The sequence below is a fragment of the Dendrobium catenatum genome, unplaced genomic scaffold (genome assembly GCF_001605985.2).
Source record: "Dendrobium catenatum unplaced genomic scaffold, ASM160598v2 fragScaff_scaffold_43, whole genome shotgun sequence".
Lineage (NCBI taxonomy): Eukaryota > Viridiplantae > Streptophyta > Magnoliopsida > Asparagales > Orchidaceae > Dendrobium > Dendrobium catenatum.
In genome coordinates, this window is record NW_021318505.1 from 2,065,865 (window position 1) to 2,083,737 (window position 17,873).

General features: G+C 32.6%; 1 protein-coding gene across 1 annotated transcript; it reads right to left on the bottom strand.

Moving 5' to 3' along the window:
• Nucleotides 1-9,086: 9,086 nt before the first annotated feature.
• LOC110107246 (BEL1-like homeodomain protein 7) lies at nt 9,087-17,544 on the bottom strand. Its single transcript, XM_020837445.2, has 5 exons — nt 17,111-17,544; nt 15,004-15,861; nt 11,269-11,639; nt 11,112-11,172; nt 9,087-10,110 (listed from the first exon to the last, which is right to left on the bottom strand). Exons 2-5 carry the CDS (start codon nt 15,814-15,816, stop codon nt 9,490-9,492), a joined length of 1,866 nt encoding a protein of 621 aa, XP_020693104.1. The 5' UTR covers nt 15,817-15,861; nt 17,111-17,544; the 3' UTR covers nt 9,087-9,489.
• Between the last annotated feature and the right edge of the window lie 329 nt (nt 17,545-17,873).

Genomic DNA, 17,873 nt, shown 5'->3' on the forward strand with positions numbered 1-17,873 from the left:
AGAGAAGATTTGTACGTTGCTGTCTGCTGCTGTCGTGTATCCCACCAAGATAGCTGTATAATGATTAGGATTATATTAGTACTAATGATTAGGATTATATTTTATGTTATTTTATATTTAAAACTTTTTGTTGTCGTTACTTCAAATTAAAAGAAATACAAAATAGTCTGAGGGAAATCCTTTTTTTTTTCTGAAATATTTGAAAATCATAAATCCTCTCGCTTGTGGCAATTGCCTAAAAACCCTTATAACAAAGACTAAAACATAGAAAAGGTGGAATTTTTTAAATGTTTTAAAATACTATGGTCTTAAACATATTGGGTAGATGTGTTATTGTTAAGTCTAACCCCATCAGGAGGCGCTACCCCCTTGGACCTCTGATATATCTGCCAACATTTACTTATAAGTTTGCCTCTCCTGAAAATTATGACGTGTTTCGCCCATGATCTTCATCTTATATATTATACAAGACTTTTAAAATCGAACCGGACTAGCCGTTTCAACTGGTTAAATCGCAAACTGGTTAGCCGGCCGGTTACGGTTCACATTAAAATTGGTTTCGCACAAAACTGGTATTGAACAACTAGAACAGGCGGTTCAACCGCCGAACTACTAAACCGGTCCCATTTTTCTATAACCGGTCCCATTTTATTACTTATTATGTCAACTTAGTGTGAAAATATGTTTTTTAATGTCAAGTTATGCCTCATACATTGAATTCTTAGGGAATTTTTTTGCTGTAAAGACAAATATAGTTAGCAAGATTATGTACATACTTTCTTAAATTGATTACAATGATTTCTCTTATGTTATAAGCATTGTGGAAGTTTTAAAAAAATTTATTTCTTCTACAAACAAGAAGATGCTAAATATATGGTGAAGTCTCAAACGATATAAAATGTTATCTATACAAATTGCTACTATACATCGAATTGAGGTATGCATCCATTTGCCAATGCAATGTGATAATAAAAAATTAGTTGATTTGACCATCCTGTGTCGGAATCGGGAGTCACGAGATGGCTGGATCACATCGTACGGGAACCTGGAGTCACAAGGTGTGTTGTTTTAGTTTTGCGACTTTAAATTGTGTGTTTAAATTTAATTGTTGAATTTGATATTAAGTTTCATTGATAACTATATTCTGTTCTATTAATTTTTCTATCTTGCATAGTTTGCTAATACATACTATTTCTACCTTGTATGGTTAAAGTTGGCGAAGTTTGTTTTAATTATCTTGTGATATTATTTGTGGATTTATGGGTTTTAATTTATGTGTATGTGATATTATTTAGTTAATCTAATTAAAATTGAAGCACCCAATAATCAGACTTCAGCTTCCGGTTATATAGTGCGTGGATATGTGAATATTGTTTGTAATCATTTCTCTAAAGTTAGAAGAGCTGATGAGAAGAAACAATTCAAATGTTTACATTATGTATACAAGGAAGGGTAAATTAATATAATGAAATAACATTTAGTATGAGTAAAGAGGAATATAATTGCTTGTAAGATGGTTCCATATGACATTTGATATCAAATGTAGGAAAACTTGAGGAAAATTTCAAGAAAAAAAATAACAAGCACAGAAGTTAGATATTACAATGTTTCCTGTCGATGATGCAGTAGAAGAATAAAGATATTTTTCTTCTCTACCTAAAACATAATCCTCTAAAACACATGTATCATAATTAGGTAAAGGAAAAAAAAAAAACTGCTGAGATTGATGCTTTCTTTGCCCCTAAGACAAAATCAAGTTCAATAATTGGAAATAAAGACATTTGTTATAAGCCCACAGTTACAATGAATGAAGTCAAATTATTCCATGATAACTTAGAAATATTTGAAAAGCCAACTGCACTGACGATGGTGAAAGAAATATAACAAGGTAATTCTCTTTTTAATGTCAACATGTGTATATACTTAATACAAATATACGTACTCACTAAGCTCTCTAACTTGATTATATGCATATGAGTAATGAAAGATATTTGGATCAAGTGCTTAAAGCTTGCAAAAAGTAGCTATAAAAATTCTAAGCCAAACATCATCTTCATCAGGATATGAAAAAAATTAGAGTGTTTTTTAACAATTTTACTCAAAGAGACGGAATTATTTGGAACATCAATGACTCAACGATCTGGTATGTGTTCGACATAATAAAAATTTAAAGAATATATATATTCTTATAATATATGAATATTTATGTACAAGTTTCAATTTAAAAAGTATGTACAATCTTAACCTAAAGTTATTTTTTTCATTTTGAAGTTTTTAACTTAAAAAAAGACATTATGATCATTTGAACTACACTTGTGTTGAAATGATTGATTTATAGATACTTGAAGATGAAACAACTCCAGAACTTCATTTACAGGACTTAGAAAATGAGATATACAAAGAGGATACAATGTTAGTTGTTAAAGAATAAAACATATCGTCCAATCAACTAGGACATAGTAAGTTGATAATGAAATATCAGTATATCATTCAAATGAAAAAAATAATAATATCTTATTTTATATTTCATATTTGTTGATGAAGGTGACTTAGAGAATGAATAAGATGTAGGCGACATAATCGAGTTCGATCAATCGGATGCATTTGGTTTTAAACATTTTGGTGAAGCGAGGCCTAAGGACTCAATATTTGGATAGATTTGATGATGCAAATTTAGGAGATCTTTGATTTTTCTCTTATGAAATTATTGAAACTATTGAACTGAGAAAGTAAAATATAGTTAACTGCATCTCCATATCATGAATATATTTTCTTTTCGTTATTAGTTTTTATAAAATGTTAAAATCTTTCTATGATTAGTTGTGTCTTCACGTGAAATATATTATCATGTTTTTCTTATTTACTTTATATAATGTTATATTTTTTATGCTTCATATTATGATTATGTTCAATTTTTGTCATATATTCATAAATAGTTGTGTCATTATTATTATATTTAAATATAATAAGTATTTATTATGTCATCCAATTCGATCCTGATCAAACCATCAAATTGCTAATATCTCCTTCTTCTGTTTCAAAGCCTTGATCTTATAAAAGATAGAGATAATAAATGAGATCAATGGCTTAACCTTCATTCAGTCTAAGGCTATGTTAGAATAGCTTTCTTAATTTTTTTATTATTTAGATTGCAATCATAATTTTTATTTAGCAGTTATTTTTTTTATTGTTTATAAAAAATATATACTTGAAAGCTGCTTTCTATAACGGCTCAAAGAAATTATTTTCACTACAACAATTTTACAAAAAAACTCTACAAATGAAGAAATGTAAAGACTAGATCATACATTAAAAACGTGTGTGTATGCATATAATTGAATGGCAAACGCAAATTCAATTATAGATTAATCTACTACATTTCCAAAAAAAATGTCCAAAAATGATCATAATAAGCCATTATTAAGGCTTAGGCTTTGTTTGTAACAGCTTTTTTAATGTTTTTTAAAATAACTTTTAAGTTAAAAATTTTCTTGAATTAGAAATTTTTGTACAAAAAAGCTATTTTAAAAAACAATAAGAAAGCTATCCCAAACGAAGTCTTAATTTGGAATAGCTTTTTTACTGTAGTGCTTTCACACTGCCACTATAATTTTTGTTTGGCTACTATTTTTCACTCCTTCCAAAAAATTTTCTTATATATATATATTAGAAAGTTATTTTCTACAATAATTTTAAAAATTTATGTTCTCTACATCAGCTTTACAAAATAATAAAAAAAAATTCTTAAATAAAACCTAATTTTTTATTGAGATGAATGCAATACATAAATAATTTATAATGTATTTATCTCAAAACAGATTCAATCGATGCAAAGCTCATCTTTTTTTGTTTCTTAACTGGATGAGTGCTCCAGCTCGGCACATTAAGATTTAAAAATCTTTTTTGAACCAACTATGCATTGGAGCTCATGTAACTCACCTTGATAAAATATTTAATCAGAATATCCAAATAATTTTTTTCTCAGCAAATTGGTAAAAGCCAAGCAGTATTAAACTTATGCTAGCTTCGTTTGGGACGGCTTTCTTACTGCTTCTTAAAGCGATTTTTTAGTACAAAAATTTTAATTTTTGTTTTAAAAAGCAGCTTTAAGAAGCAGTAAGAAAGCCGTCCCAAATGGAGCCTTAGATTTCATTTGAAATGGCTTTTTTACAGCTTCTTATAACAACTTTTTCGTACTTAAACTTTGTACTAAAAATTTGTTATAAGAAACATTAGAAAAGCCGTCCCAAACAAAACTTTAGTGGTGATTCACCCAAATAAAAGTCTTATTATTATTAATTTTTTTAAAGTTTCGAAGGATACGTTAAATTCTTATTGATTTGTCATTAACGTTTACTTGGCCAAAAGTTGATTGCAAGTTCGATTCTTAAAGAAAGTTTGAAGCAATTGAGCGTTCTCTCATATTGTCGCTGCGTTGATTTAATCTATTTTGATTGTGAGGGGAAATAAGAGAACAGAGGATAAGACGAGAAACTCAAATTTTGAGCCATCATGAAAGCAAAGATAATGGTTTGGATCAAACATTTTTTAAGTCAAAGGATCTGCTTCGGATAGCTTTCTGACTACTTTGCTTTTTAGATATCAATTACTTTGATTATTGCTTTCTCGCTATTTTTCAAAGTTTGATGGTCAAAAGCTACTTTTTGAAACCCCAATAGTAAAGTTGCTTTATTTAAAGTAATTTTACGACCAATTCAACAAAAAGTTATAGCCGCCCCAAACATATCTTTAGTAAATAATAGCATAGTTGATTCTTCAGTTGAAATTGAGTGGTTTTTACTATTTGTGTCTCACATGAATTTTACTTGGAGTTTTATTACGGTGCATAATTAAAAAGAGAGCGACTCCCATAATGTCTTTATGTGATTGAGCGAAACTCTTTGTGCACGAAATCATGTGAAATTATAAAGCTTCTATGTGTGAGAGAGAAGTCCTATTTGAGATTAATTATTCTATGCAGACGCCGAACCTCATCTGCAAACCAACTAAAATGCGCTATGTCACCCCTTGCTTGGTACCAAGGCTCGACACTGCTAGCATGACACATTCTAGTTTGTCTCCGAACGATGTTCTGCATCCAGTCTCCACACAGAATAATTTCTCTATATTTGAAGGTCCCTCAAGTGAGAGAGAAGATTGCCGAGATATGAGATTTTGGGTTTAATTCCACATTGGGATAGTTAGAAATAATATTTATGAACAAGTTTGAAGTAGCTAGCTCTTATTTATAAACTTAATTTTTTAGCCTTAAAATATGTTTTAGACTAATGTATTCAACTAAGATTTTGTGTGGGACGACTTTTTTAATGATTTCTAAAGCAATTTTAAGTATAAAATTTTCTTAAACTAAAAACATATATACTAAAATGCTACTTCATAAAGCAGTAGGAAAGCCGTCCTAAATGAAGCTTAAGGTGAAGATAGATTTAGATCACTATTTTTTTCATTGCTTAATAAAAAATTGTTTAAGTAATAAGAAAACTATATTAAATGAAGCCTAAGTTTTATTAAATGGAGATAAAAACACGTTACAATTGATGACATTTGGGATGACGAAGTCTTTGATGAATTTTCTTGCGTTGGCGCATAGAAATTTCATCCAAAATGACAAAAAATATAGTGCATTTTTTTTCCTAATGATTAAATAGAATAAATATTTATTGAAATTGTAGAAAAAGGAGTATTCATAAAGAAAACTTTTTTATTGTGATAAAATCAAATAATATTTGAAAAAAAAAAAAAGATTGAGTAACATCAGTCATTAATGTCTTAAATAATTTTGGTTGGTAATAAGAGTGTATTAAAGTATTAATTATATCACTTAGTTGTTCCAAATACGTTAAGTCCTCTTGGCTTGATCTCAATGGATATATAGTGATTAGTGAGCATTGTAATTTTTATATAAATAATTAAATCAAAATAATTCAAGCTGTGTAAGGGTTCATTATTTGTATATATATATATATATTTATACTGAAAAGGTGTTTTAAGAAGCAGAAAGAAAGTCATCCCAAACGAAACCTAAGTCTTTGTTTGTGACAGCTTTCTTACTGCTTTCTAAAATAGCTTTTTAGTAAAAAAAATTATTGTTTAATTAATTCATATACTAAAAATTTATTTTAAAAAGTAGGCAGAAAGCTGTCCAAACAAAACCTAAATGTGTAAAATGAGAGAGAATAGGATCAAAATTTAGAATCTTATCTCTTAATATAGAAATTATAGTTATTATAAAATCAATTATAAGTCTTAAAATTAAGGAACAGATTAGTACATATATAATTAGTAGTAATAAAAAAGAAACATGTGGGGAATAATATTGTAATTAATATAATCAAAGTACATGAAGAATTGATGTGAACAACCATTATGTTGTTGGTAATCTCAATAAAATGGAATCGAAGAAATACATTATTTAGCAGAAGTGAACTAAAGTGTGCTAAGCAATGAAAACTACCATATATGAAGCAAGCATCCCTTAGTTGCAGGTGCCACCATTAGAATCCTTCCTGTTTTACGGATAACTCTCATATATTGTAAAGATATCGACAAAAATAGTTATTAGTTTTGTGTGGAATTTGATTGTGTCGATCAATTGGATTATATTGTTGACTCAATTTTCAATTTCGTCGATTGAGCTTAAAATTTTTTCTTGTTAGTTTAGTGTAGTGGCTTTGTAAATCCAATGCCAAGGCACTGTAGAACCTCTATGATATAGAGAGCGTAACGCTGCAGTGTTATAAATCTAACGCCGCAATGTTATAGTTTTCGACCCTGTGATGTTGCGAGATAGAGAAGTTAGCTTGGAGGTACAATGTTATTGAGCTGTGAGTCAAACTGAGCAATTTTTTCTTTCTTATTTATCTTATTACACTCAAGGGTTGCATCTTTTTGTGTAATAAATTGCATGCATTTTTTTTTGGTTTGGTCTGACAGTAGGAGTGAGAAGTGAACTTAGGCTTCATTTGGGACGGCTTTCTTGGTGCTTCTAAAAGCCGCTTTTTAGTGCAAAAATTAAAATTATTGTACTAGAAAGCGGCTTTTAGAAGCACCAAGAAAGCCGTCCCAAACGAAGCCTTAGTGAAGTGTGACAAGGAGAGAATGAGAAGTAACTTTTTAGTACAAAAATTTCAAATTTAAAAAAAAAATTGTACTAAAAAATTTCTTTAAAAAATAGCAAGAAATCCATCCCAAATGAAGCCGAAAAAGTGAACTTTGTGAGAAGCTACAATAAAAAATCATAATAGTCCAAATTTAATTGCATGTAAAAAATTATATACGAATGAGCTACTACATTATATTCAAGTAGAATTTCCGATGAAGGATAGAGATCGGCATACTCTTCGACATAGATTTCATGAGTCTTCACCCCGAATAAATGAAATTCTTTAGCATCTTATTCTATTAGGATTCAAGCTGCCCACTATTGATTAGTATGACGGATCAAGTGATCCTCACTCATAGCACATTGATCACTATAGCCCCATTATGCATATCTAGCAAACTTTTGATTTACTTCCTTGTTAGACCTTTCTAACGACAATCAAGGATTAAGCTCGTATTTAGTTCTACTCATTCTCCAATAATACTATCTAAAACTTTCCCCACCTTGCTTGAATTTTTGTCAAATAGTTTATCGCCAATCAGAGAATTATCAAGGATTTCTCAAATCTTTTGATGATCTCCCTAGATGAAAGAGAATCCCTAAAAAGGTTATTTTCTTGCAAGGTTATTAAATTTTGAGAGTGAATCTTAATTTATTGCTTGGCGTCTTTTTTGAAGGTCCTCACCTTGGCCCTTTATAATCTTCATCAATGCGAGAGATTATCCACTCATATGTTGACCTCGTTTATAGAGTGGAAGCATGTATTACTACTAATGAGCCTATCAATACAAACTTAAAATAATTTGAACAATTATCTAATAAGAGAAAGAATAGGTAAGGTGGTGCCAAATATAAAGAATTAAGATTAATATTATCACTTTCATCGAAGTTGTGGACATACTATAGAAGCTTATAGACTGTTGAAAGAAAAAAAATGAAAATGCTGATTCAGCATAGCTAATTTGTTAGTTCATTTAAAATTAATAATAATAAAGACACCAAAAAGTTACCGTCAAATTTGTCACCTACAGATAAATTTGAATCCAATAATTTCATCTACTTATTTTTTCATATATTTTAATAAGTTTTAGTACCAATTCATTACTAATTTTTTCTAATGATGAGATCTTTGGGTTGGCATCTCTGCTTCTTTTTTCCGCTGTTGTTGGCAAGTTTTCTTAACCCTAAACCCAACTTGAGATTTTTCATGAATTAATATCCAATTTACAATTGATTAGAGATTTCTCCATTAGACTACTTGATTCTCATTATGGCCTTATCAAATTATCCCTATAAGCTAATTATTTTAAATTTCTTTCAAAATGATCATAATATGTTGATGATTTTTCAGAGTGGATTCTTAAATATCTCCTCATGTTAATTGTTCTAAGAAACCTCCTATAACCCCAACTGAGTTTGTTATCATACTAAAGTTTTGTTTGTAATGGCTTTATTATTATTTTTAAATAATTTTTTATTACAAAAATTTATAGTTAAAAAAATTTTATATTAAAAAATTGTTTTAAAAAACATTAAAAAAATTATCCCAAATGAAACCTAAGTAATATTAATAGAAATTAGTTGGTAAAATTTTAAAAAATTATTGTTAAAATCTTAAGATTGAATCCCTCTGCATCAAATTTATCCTTCAAAAGTCAAAACTTTCTCAAAAAATAATGAAATGATATCACTTTTTTTGTATGATGATATATAGCAGCTGACATGTCATTTCAACGAGAAATTATTCTGTGTGGACACCGGACCATCCGGAGGCGAATCGGAATGCGCAGTCTCCCGGTACACAGCAAACGGATGATGTGGCGCATTCTGATTTGCCTCCAAACGGCCTCCGTATCAGCACAGAATAATTTCACCATTTCAGCCAGCGGCTTTGACAACTTCATCATTCAAAAGATAAAACCATGAAAGAACTGAATCATAACTATTAAATGAATCCAATTCATACATAAAATAATATAACAATAAAACAACAAGATGCCAAATCCATGGCATAGTTTGTGATTCACAAAAACACAACCTGGATAATTGTTGTTCAACTTACAAGCTACCTTCACACAAAGGCTCCCAATGTTATTTACATAACTGGGAATTATTCAATCCTACAATGCCTAATAGCTATCTCATCCACAAACATTTTAATGGTTGGATGATGATAAATGGCAGTAATTACAAGGACCCTTTCTTCTCTACATATTACACAAGCATTTGCAACCCTCTAATGCCTAAACAATGCACTTCTTTTTTGTTTTAGGATTATCTCAAATCTCTATACTAATGATAACTGCAATGTAGGTTCAAGATATCATTTAGAACTGCTACAATTTATGTAACAGTTATCATCTTCATCAAGGTGTGAAGCCTTGCATGAAATGCAAAGAACCAGCACAACCATGGTGCCGGTCTCCGATGTTCTCGAAAACATAACTCCCCACATTTGCCTCTAATGGCGAAGAATTTGAGCTGTAAACATCGGTTCCTCGCACTGACATGAAGCTATGCTGATCATTTGATACAGGAAGATTCGAGCTCCAGTGCTGGAGCCCAAGTGTTAGAGAGACCATACCAGTTCCATATTGACCCAACTCTGCCATCTGATAAGCCATGATCCTCCCACTTCCATCATCAGGATTGCTAATGTCAGTCTGTAGCAGACTACTTTCTTCTCCAGCCAATTTTTCATCCCTTGGCTTGTGATCAAAATGAACACCGGAACCAGAAGTGTCTGGATCAATAATGGGATTGGATTTTGAGGGTTCATTGGAATGGCTCAATCTACAATTTTCAGCATCAGAACTCTGTGGATCTTCATCTTTGCCAATGGTATATCTCATATCCTCTTGAATTTTCTGTAGCCTGTCAGGGGATGATTTAGAGTCCATGTCAATATCACCAAGCTCTTCTTTATGCATTTCCTCGATCATAGGCTTCCAAAGGCGAACCCGTGCATTTATGAACCAGTTTGATACCTGATTAAGCAGAATTCGTTTCGATTCAACCTCATCAAATATGAAAAAGGAACGCATGATAAAAAATTTCAAAACTTTTAGACTGGTCCACACGGACCGGCTAAGGCGGAACAGAGGCGGAAGAATTCCGCCTCTCCTGTACACAGCTTAAACCGCCGAATCAAAGGGAGCTGTTTAGGAAGAATTTTGTAGGGAGTTAGGAGGGAAATTTGAATGTAGGGACTGTTAAGCGATTTCCTTTTTGATTGTATGCATTAAATAGTTTGTTTTCCTAGGGTTAGGACATCTTGAATTTGGCTGAAATTTGAGATATCTTAGGTTTAGGTTTTTGAGCTCTAGAGACGTCTAGAGATTTGGGAGAGATAGATCCTCCTCTCGAATAGAGAATCAATTGTATCTTGTTACTTTTCTTCTGTCAGTTTGGTTATCGCAATAAAATTACTGTTTTCTCTAATTTTTCATTGGATTCGTGGAGATTTCTTGCTGTTTTTGTCAAGATTGTTAGGTTTCACTCGAGTTCTTCGAGTGTTTCCTAACAAAAACATTGTGCTATTTCTGGATATTAGCTCTTTAGCAATATCATGCATAAGGATTACCGTAATTATACACAGCAAATCACATCTCTTTTCAAAACGCATATTTCATATCTTGAAGTAGCTGTCAGTGTCCTTCTTGTGATCAGACAAAGCCATAAAATATGCATAACAATTAGATCTAGCCCCAGCAAGAAATAGCAGCTTGCACAAATTTGTTAATATGTATGGACCTTTAACTGATAAATACTTAATTAATCTCCAAAATCATATTGATGAGACATGCAGCTTAACTTAGGATGATGACAGTAATGAATCAGTCAAAGATATATTAGGCTTCTTTTGGGATGACTTTCTTACTACTTCTTACATAGTAAGAAAGCTGTCCCAAACGAAACCTTAGACAAATATGTGAGACTGCAGGACTTAAAATTCAAATTTAAAAGAATGAGAGAATAAAAAACATACCTGACTTCTTGTTAAACCTGTTTGTCGTGCAAGCATTAGCTTCTCAGAATCCTTTGGGTATCTGATGGAGGATTGGACACAGTAAATAGTTATGGATCAGTAAATGCAAACTGTAGCTCTAACAATTAAAAATGGAAGCATAATGAAAAAGGCCTACGGGTGGAGGAAGTGCTCAAACAGCCAAGCTCGAAGAATCGAGACCGAGTTCTCAGGTAAGCCCCTTTGTGGTCTCCAAGCATGAGGCTGCAGTATTCCATACTGCTGCACCACCCTCCTCTGTCTTAGCTCCTGGTCTATGTAGCGGAGGCGGGACAGTCGAACACTATCACCATTATCCTGCTCCCCAAGCTTTTTCCTGGTTGATTGTATCTGAGCACTAATAGCATCTCTCAGACACCGGAAATGGCGGGATATTGTTTGAAGGGCAAGCGTGGTGTACGGCTTAGCGGCTCCTGCACCGGCTATGACATCAAAGGAAGACATGACTATCTGCATTTGATGGTAATATTGCTTGTATTTTCGATCAACCTGCATGGAGGAGAAGAATGGACAATTAGAAATATCGAATGGTGATTATAATCAGATTTATAGATGCTATGATTGAATATTGATAAATTTGACAAAGAGAGTGAGCAAGGAGGAAGAAAGGGGAATCATATTTAAATATCTTCTCAATACATGTGCCAGGCAAATGGTTAATTTTTTATTAAATGTACAACAAAAGACCACAGAATAGGGGACAAATGATTGATTTGGAAAGTTTGATAAACCACAAAAACAAGGATTTTACTGACAAAATATAAAATGATGGAGGGAGATCATTCGATGAAGCATTTCAAATAAAGCTCCTCAGAGCTAGAACACACAAACAATGAAAACATTGCTAAATTCCCACAAATATATTCATACCTCTTCCCTCTTACAACTCCTACTCTTATAAGCTAGCAAAAGAAACCTAGAGAAATCAAGAACATTCTAAAATCCTATAACAAATTTGTAACAAACTAATTAACATATGCCTAAGGAACAATTTAACTAAGATGCTCTACATCATAAAAGACTACATTTTTTGTGGGGACATTTAGGCCAATTAAGGCAAACTCACACACACATCACATACGCAAGACTCCAACCCAAGACCTCTTGGTTGGGAGCCAAAATAGACCAAGGTGAGCTGCGTACTACGTATTTATTTTAATAGACTTAATGTAAGTACAAACATGTCTATTTAAAGGCAATAAAAGAGTGTATTCTTAATAATGAGCATATATTGCAGTAATAAATACAATAAATTCCTAATAAAATTTAAGCGTATGTCGTAACATTAATATGATAACATAATAATTCTAAAAATTTTGACATCCTCCCACAAACTCATGATGCTACAAAAATAAGCATCAAGAGTTTGTATAGTCAAAAGCTATTTAACATATTTTTGAAAATTTTGATATAAGCCAATCACACTAGAATGAGATGTTCTACAGGAAAGCCAAGAATAACTGAGAAAATGATCTTGGCTAACCTTTGATGAGGTTGAAATTGATGGACTCGTCCCAAGAGAGGATCCTCACAGAATCTTCACGGGACCATCAAACAAGATACTAGATGAATTGTTATTTGTCAAACCAAGACAAGGCTAAGATGAATCATTTAATTAGTTTTGAGATGCGAGATGAAAACATCAAGTGCCAGGGGCAAGCGAAAACACTACGAGATCAATGCGTGAGCGGATAGTTAGTCGTAGAAGGTTTCGACATGAGAGCAAGCAAATGAAGAAGTTAGATTGTTAGCAAGAAGTAAACAGTAGGTCGTGAGGTTAGTGAGGCTAGAGTGGGCAAACGATGGGGTCTCACTGATCTTCACAGGGATCCCAAAGAGATCTAAACCAACTCCTAGGTCAACAAATGATGGTATTTACACATATCTTCCTACGATATTCACTAATCTTCATGAGATCCACAACAGGACCTTGATCGCATGAAATACGAGAGAAAGAAAGAAGACAGAGATGACTTAGAGCCTTAGCTTTGATACCACAACAAAACATATAAACTACTACTACTTTATTTAAATGATCTAAATTATAGCACAATAAGAAAAGAGCTCAATAAAAAACAAAACAAAAGAGAATATCTTTAATGATGAGGACATATTATACTAATAAATACTATAGATTCCTAATAAATGTGAAGCGTTTGCGATAATATTAATATAATAACATAATAATTCTAATAAATCTAGCATTTGTAAGTAATACTCAGCCACAATTATCATTTTCATCATCTTTTTATAACAGTGATGGTGCTCTTTACAAAGAATTTTTTTTATTTTTTATTTGGGTATGATCTCCTTTCCTCGGGCTGAAATGGGAATTGTGGGCATTACCATTAACCTTCCAAAGAGAGGACAAGGATTAAAATGTCCTCCAAAATAAAAAAGATGGTGGAATTTTCAAACATGCATAGCCACCTTCATAATTTCTTGATTGTTTTGTACTTCTTAAGCAGGATTCAATGCAGGTTTAACAACTCAGAAAGCAGGAAGCAAAACTAGTAAAGTATATATGCTATCAGACTCCTAAAAGAAATGCATCTGAAGGTTAGCACAATAATACAGGCCAAATTGCTGATTGAATTCCCAATCTGCCTATTGAGTACTAGTTATGAACTTTGTTAAATCAACTATTGCCCTTTTAAAATAAATGCTCTGTGACAGCAAGATATTTTCATAACTAACTTCAACAATTGTCTACGGCTAGTAATCATCACTTAAGGCTCCATTTGGGACGGCTTTTTTACTGCTTCTTAAGGCTGCTTTCTACTACAAAAATTAAAATTTTTGTGCTAAAAAGTTGTTTTAAGAAGCAATAAAAAATCCGTCCCAGACGAAGCCTAAATGTAATCACATGAACTGCAATCTTAAGGATTGTACACATTTTTTAAAGGGTATCTTAGTTATTGCAGGTTTTTTCACAGTAACATCAATTTTAAACAGTTGTATTAAATATGGAAACAATAATACAAGAATTTATGAAAAAGAAAGAATCTCTGTTTCCTGATTCAACTGCAGATGGAAGCACGGATACAACGGATAGCAAAAAAGCATATAGCCACAGGAAGGATTATTTGGAAATTTCATTGGTTGTCAGTTATTATCAAAATATCTTTATACCCTCACTGCTGCACCTGGAAATTTATTATCATTGACAATGAAATAACTACATAAACGGTAATAAATGTGTTGCGGGCGAGAATATATGAAGCAATAGGGTAGGAGAATAAAGTGTCTAAGCAATGTGCGTATATCCGACACACCAACAAATATTTGAGAGAAAATAGAACACTAGAAGTTTTTTTACGTGGAAAATCATGAAAGGGAAAAACCACAAGGCCCGACCCAGATGAGAAAGTTGTACTAAGTTTGAATGAATTACAAAAGCTTGATTCGCTTCTTTTATTGGAGACGGTTTGCTTTGAGATTCGTGCTAGATCAAGACTATTTTTGGTGACATATCAAAATGATTTTAGAGCAAATAGTAGATAATGAAACATATTACTATATGATTTTGGATTATTTGATAATTTTATTCACACCCTTATTGATGAACGTTTGATAAATTAATGATGATTTTTTTGAAAATATCAAAAATCTCTGGTTCCTGATTCATGGAAAGATGTGAACACAGATTTAAAAGAGACCGTAAAAGATAAAACCTAAACCTACAAGAGTAGCAGTTACTTACTGTCAAAAAACACTATATCCCTACTATTTTATAATGAATAAGAACAGAAAACCAACAGTCTAACACTTCAATGAGACCAGGAGTTCTCTGTTTTTCAAGAGAGAAAATATTCAAAATGAATGTCAGTTCTGAATTTATGCCCAGACAAACCTCATCAACCATCTCCATAAGTTTTGTCAACTTGTTTTGAAACTCCTGCTTCTCAGAAGCTGAAAGCTCCTTGGTTGAACTGGCAGCATCATCCCTAGGCATTGATGGAACCTCATTGCTCTTTGAGCCTACATCAAACTCTTTGCAGTCAGTGAAACCACTGGAGTCACCTAGATTTTGGTTTTTACCCCTTTTTTGTATCAAAACTTTCCGAACGTTAACTACTTCATCAAGCAACTCTTGTGTTGCTTTCAGGTAATTCAAGTTAAGGGTGGAGCTCATGAGATATGGAACACTAGGATGGGAGGAATTCACCTGGACATGCTTGATCATTGAGCTTTTTTTACATGAACCATCACTTAATGATGTTGGCTGATTTGGAACAGAGAAGGATATATCTGCAGTAGCAGGCAAATAATGAAAAGTAGGCACTGAAACTTGTGTGCCAAGGCTGAGAGATAACCCTTGACCTTGCATTGTTGAACCACTAAGAGGGAAGTTCTGGCCACTCAAAATACTCAAATGTGAATCATCATTTGTTGATCCACCAACTGTCTGCATCAACAACATCTCATTTCTTCCTTCCCTCCAAGAATCATACATATTTTCGCCAAAACGATTTGCCACCAAATTGGCTGCTTCTTCAGATGAATCCTGCGCATTCACGGTACACGGAGCAGAAGATGAATGGTGAAAATACATCATATTTCCTTGAAATGGTATCTCGGTATATGTTGCACGAGCTGGTTCTCGCGGGTATAGGCTAGGCATGATCTCATCCTGATTAGTAGAGCTGGAGTAGAAAACTGTCATTGTTGTCTTCCTTGATTTTTAAAGCATAAAATTCAGTTGTTTATCCTGTCAATTAAAAGAGTAGTCGGGAGAATTTACAAATAATCATTTTGAATGCAAGAAAGTAAGAACATAGATTGGGAATAAGAAGTTTTTACAAAAAAAAGTAGAATAAATTCAAGGAGTTAGATAGAAAATATGACAAGAAAACAAAAAACAAAAAAAAATGGAAAGGAATTATTAATAAGAATCTCTTATTTAAGACACTTTTTAAAACTGTGTGGATGAAAACAACAGAGGCTGAACAAAAGCATTAACTGTTAGTAAATAGTTTCTTCAACAAAACAGTTCACTATCTGTGGTGACAGAGTGAAACAATCATCATTAAATTAAATGGACGGCTCAGGGCGCCTATGGAAAATGTGAAAAAGAAATTGAAGAATAAAAAAATACAAAAGAATGAAAGAATTGATAAACAATCATGTCATACTCAGAAGATGTTTGAAAACCATGAGAGAGAGGCTGAAAGAAAGCATTACTGTCAATAAATAGTTTCTTCTACAAAGCAGTTCACTTTCTGTGATGAGAAAAGAAAAGCAATCATAGAGAGACTGAAACAATCATCATTAAATTACAAGGAAAACTGCCAATAAACCAGAGAAAGAAACTGTGCAAACATTTGAATATAAATCTCCATTAAATAAATTCACAAAGCAGAAAGGGTGCTACAAAATTAAGAATTCTGTCACCAACTCTCAAACTAGAAAGTCTTCTTCCAAACGGTACCTAAATCAATTGAAACATTAGACCTTCCATGTCAAATAAAATACCCAGACCAACCTCCAGGCCATGGTTCTACGAGATCTTTATACTACGAAGTTGAACTCTGAACTCCAAGGACTTCACTTGTTGCAACAGAAAGTGAGTCAACTAACTCAAAACAACCAAAAGGGTGTAGAACAAAGATCAAAATCTCAACTTGCTTCATTTCCCTATCCGATTAAGAGTTTTTAAGGCCAAAAGTACTTTTCTCGAACAGTCTCAAACGAATTAGTCAACATATAAACGAAGACAAAACAATAACCAAAAACCCTAGCAGAAGAGGTAGGGCTCTACAATTTCTTATTATCATAGTACGAAACAAAAGAATTAAAAAGAAAAACATAAAAACAGAAATTTCAGCAAACCCAAGAAAGAGAAGATTGCTCGGCAACAAGTATTCCTTAATTGCAAAGAGATGGGTTCAAACTTCAAAAACTCACTAGAACAAAGATATCTGAGCAAGAAATAGCGAAAGAAGAGAGAAGGATCCTACTGTGCGCCTCGTGGGGAGCAGGAAGGCGTGAATCCATGGCCGATCTGCAGAAAGAAATCCTCCCAGGAAGGGAACAAACTAATCCCAAGGATTTTAAAAATAAAAGCCCTTTCTTAACCACCACCACGTTTAAAATAGTATCAAGCTCCAACCACAAATCAACACTGTAATAAAAAATTTCCACCAAATGAAGCAACTTTAGAAGAAATAAACCACACCAAAATCTCCCCCCTTCTTCCTCACGCCTGCCCTCTCTCTCTCCTTCAAGTTGTCATCGTCATGATAAGGCTAACATTGTTAAATTTCTAATATTCTATCTTGCACGTGAGTCAAGAGTACTGTACTAGTCGCCTTCTCCTCAGGTTGCGATGGTCATGGAATATCCTTGCTGTACTGCTCATCAGGTTTCAATGATCAGGAAATTCTCTTACCTTTCTCTTCTCTACCTTTGCTCTTCCTATCTTCTAACACCCACCATCCTCCCCCAAATACACAGTCGTATCACTAACAAGCAAAAATATTTTTTAACAGTCGACCTCAATTTCAAACAACGGTAAAGAAGTTTTCAAGAAAACAGAACCAATCTTCACATTTCAAGCAACAGTAACTATATATTATTGTTTGGAAAGTGTTGCATTGAGAATTGAGAATTGAGAATTGAGAATGAGATGGAGTGGTACTTCCCCAACCCACTCAAGCCAACTAAACAAAATATCTATATTTTATGAGTTTTACATAAATAAAATAGGATGACTTTTTTAAT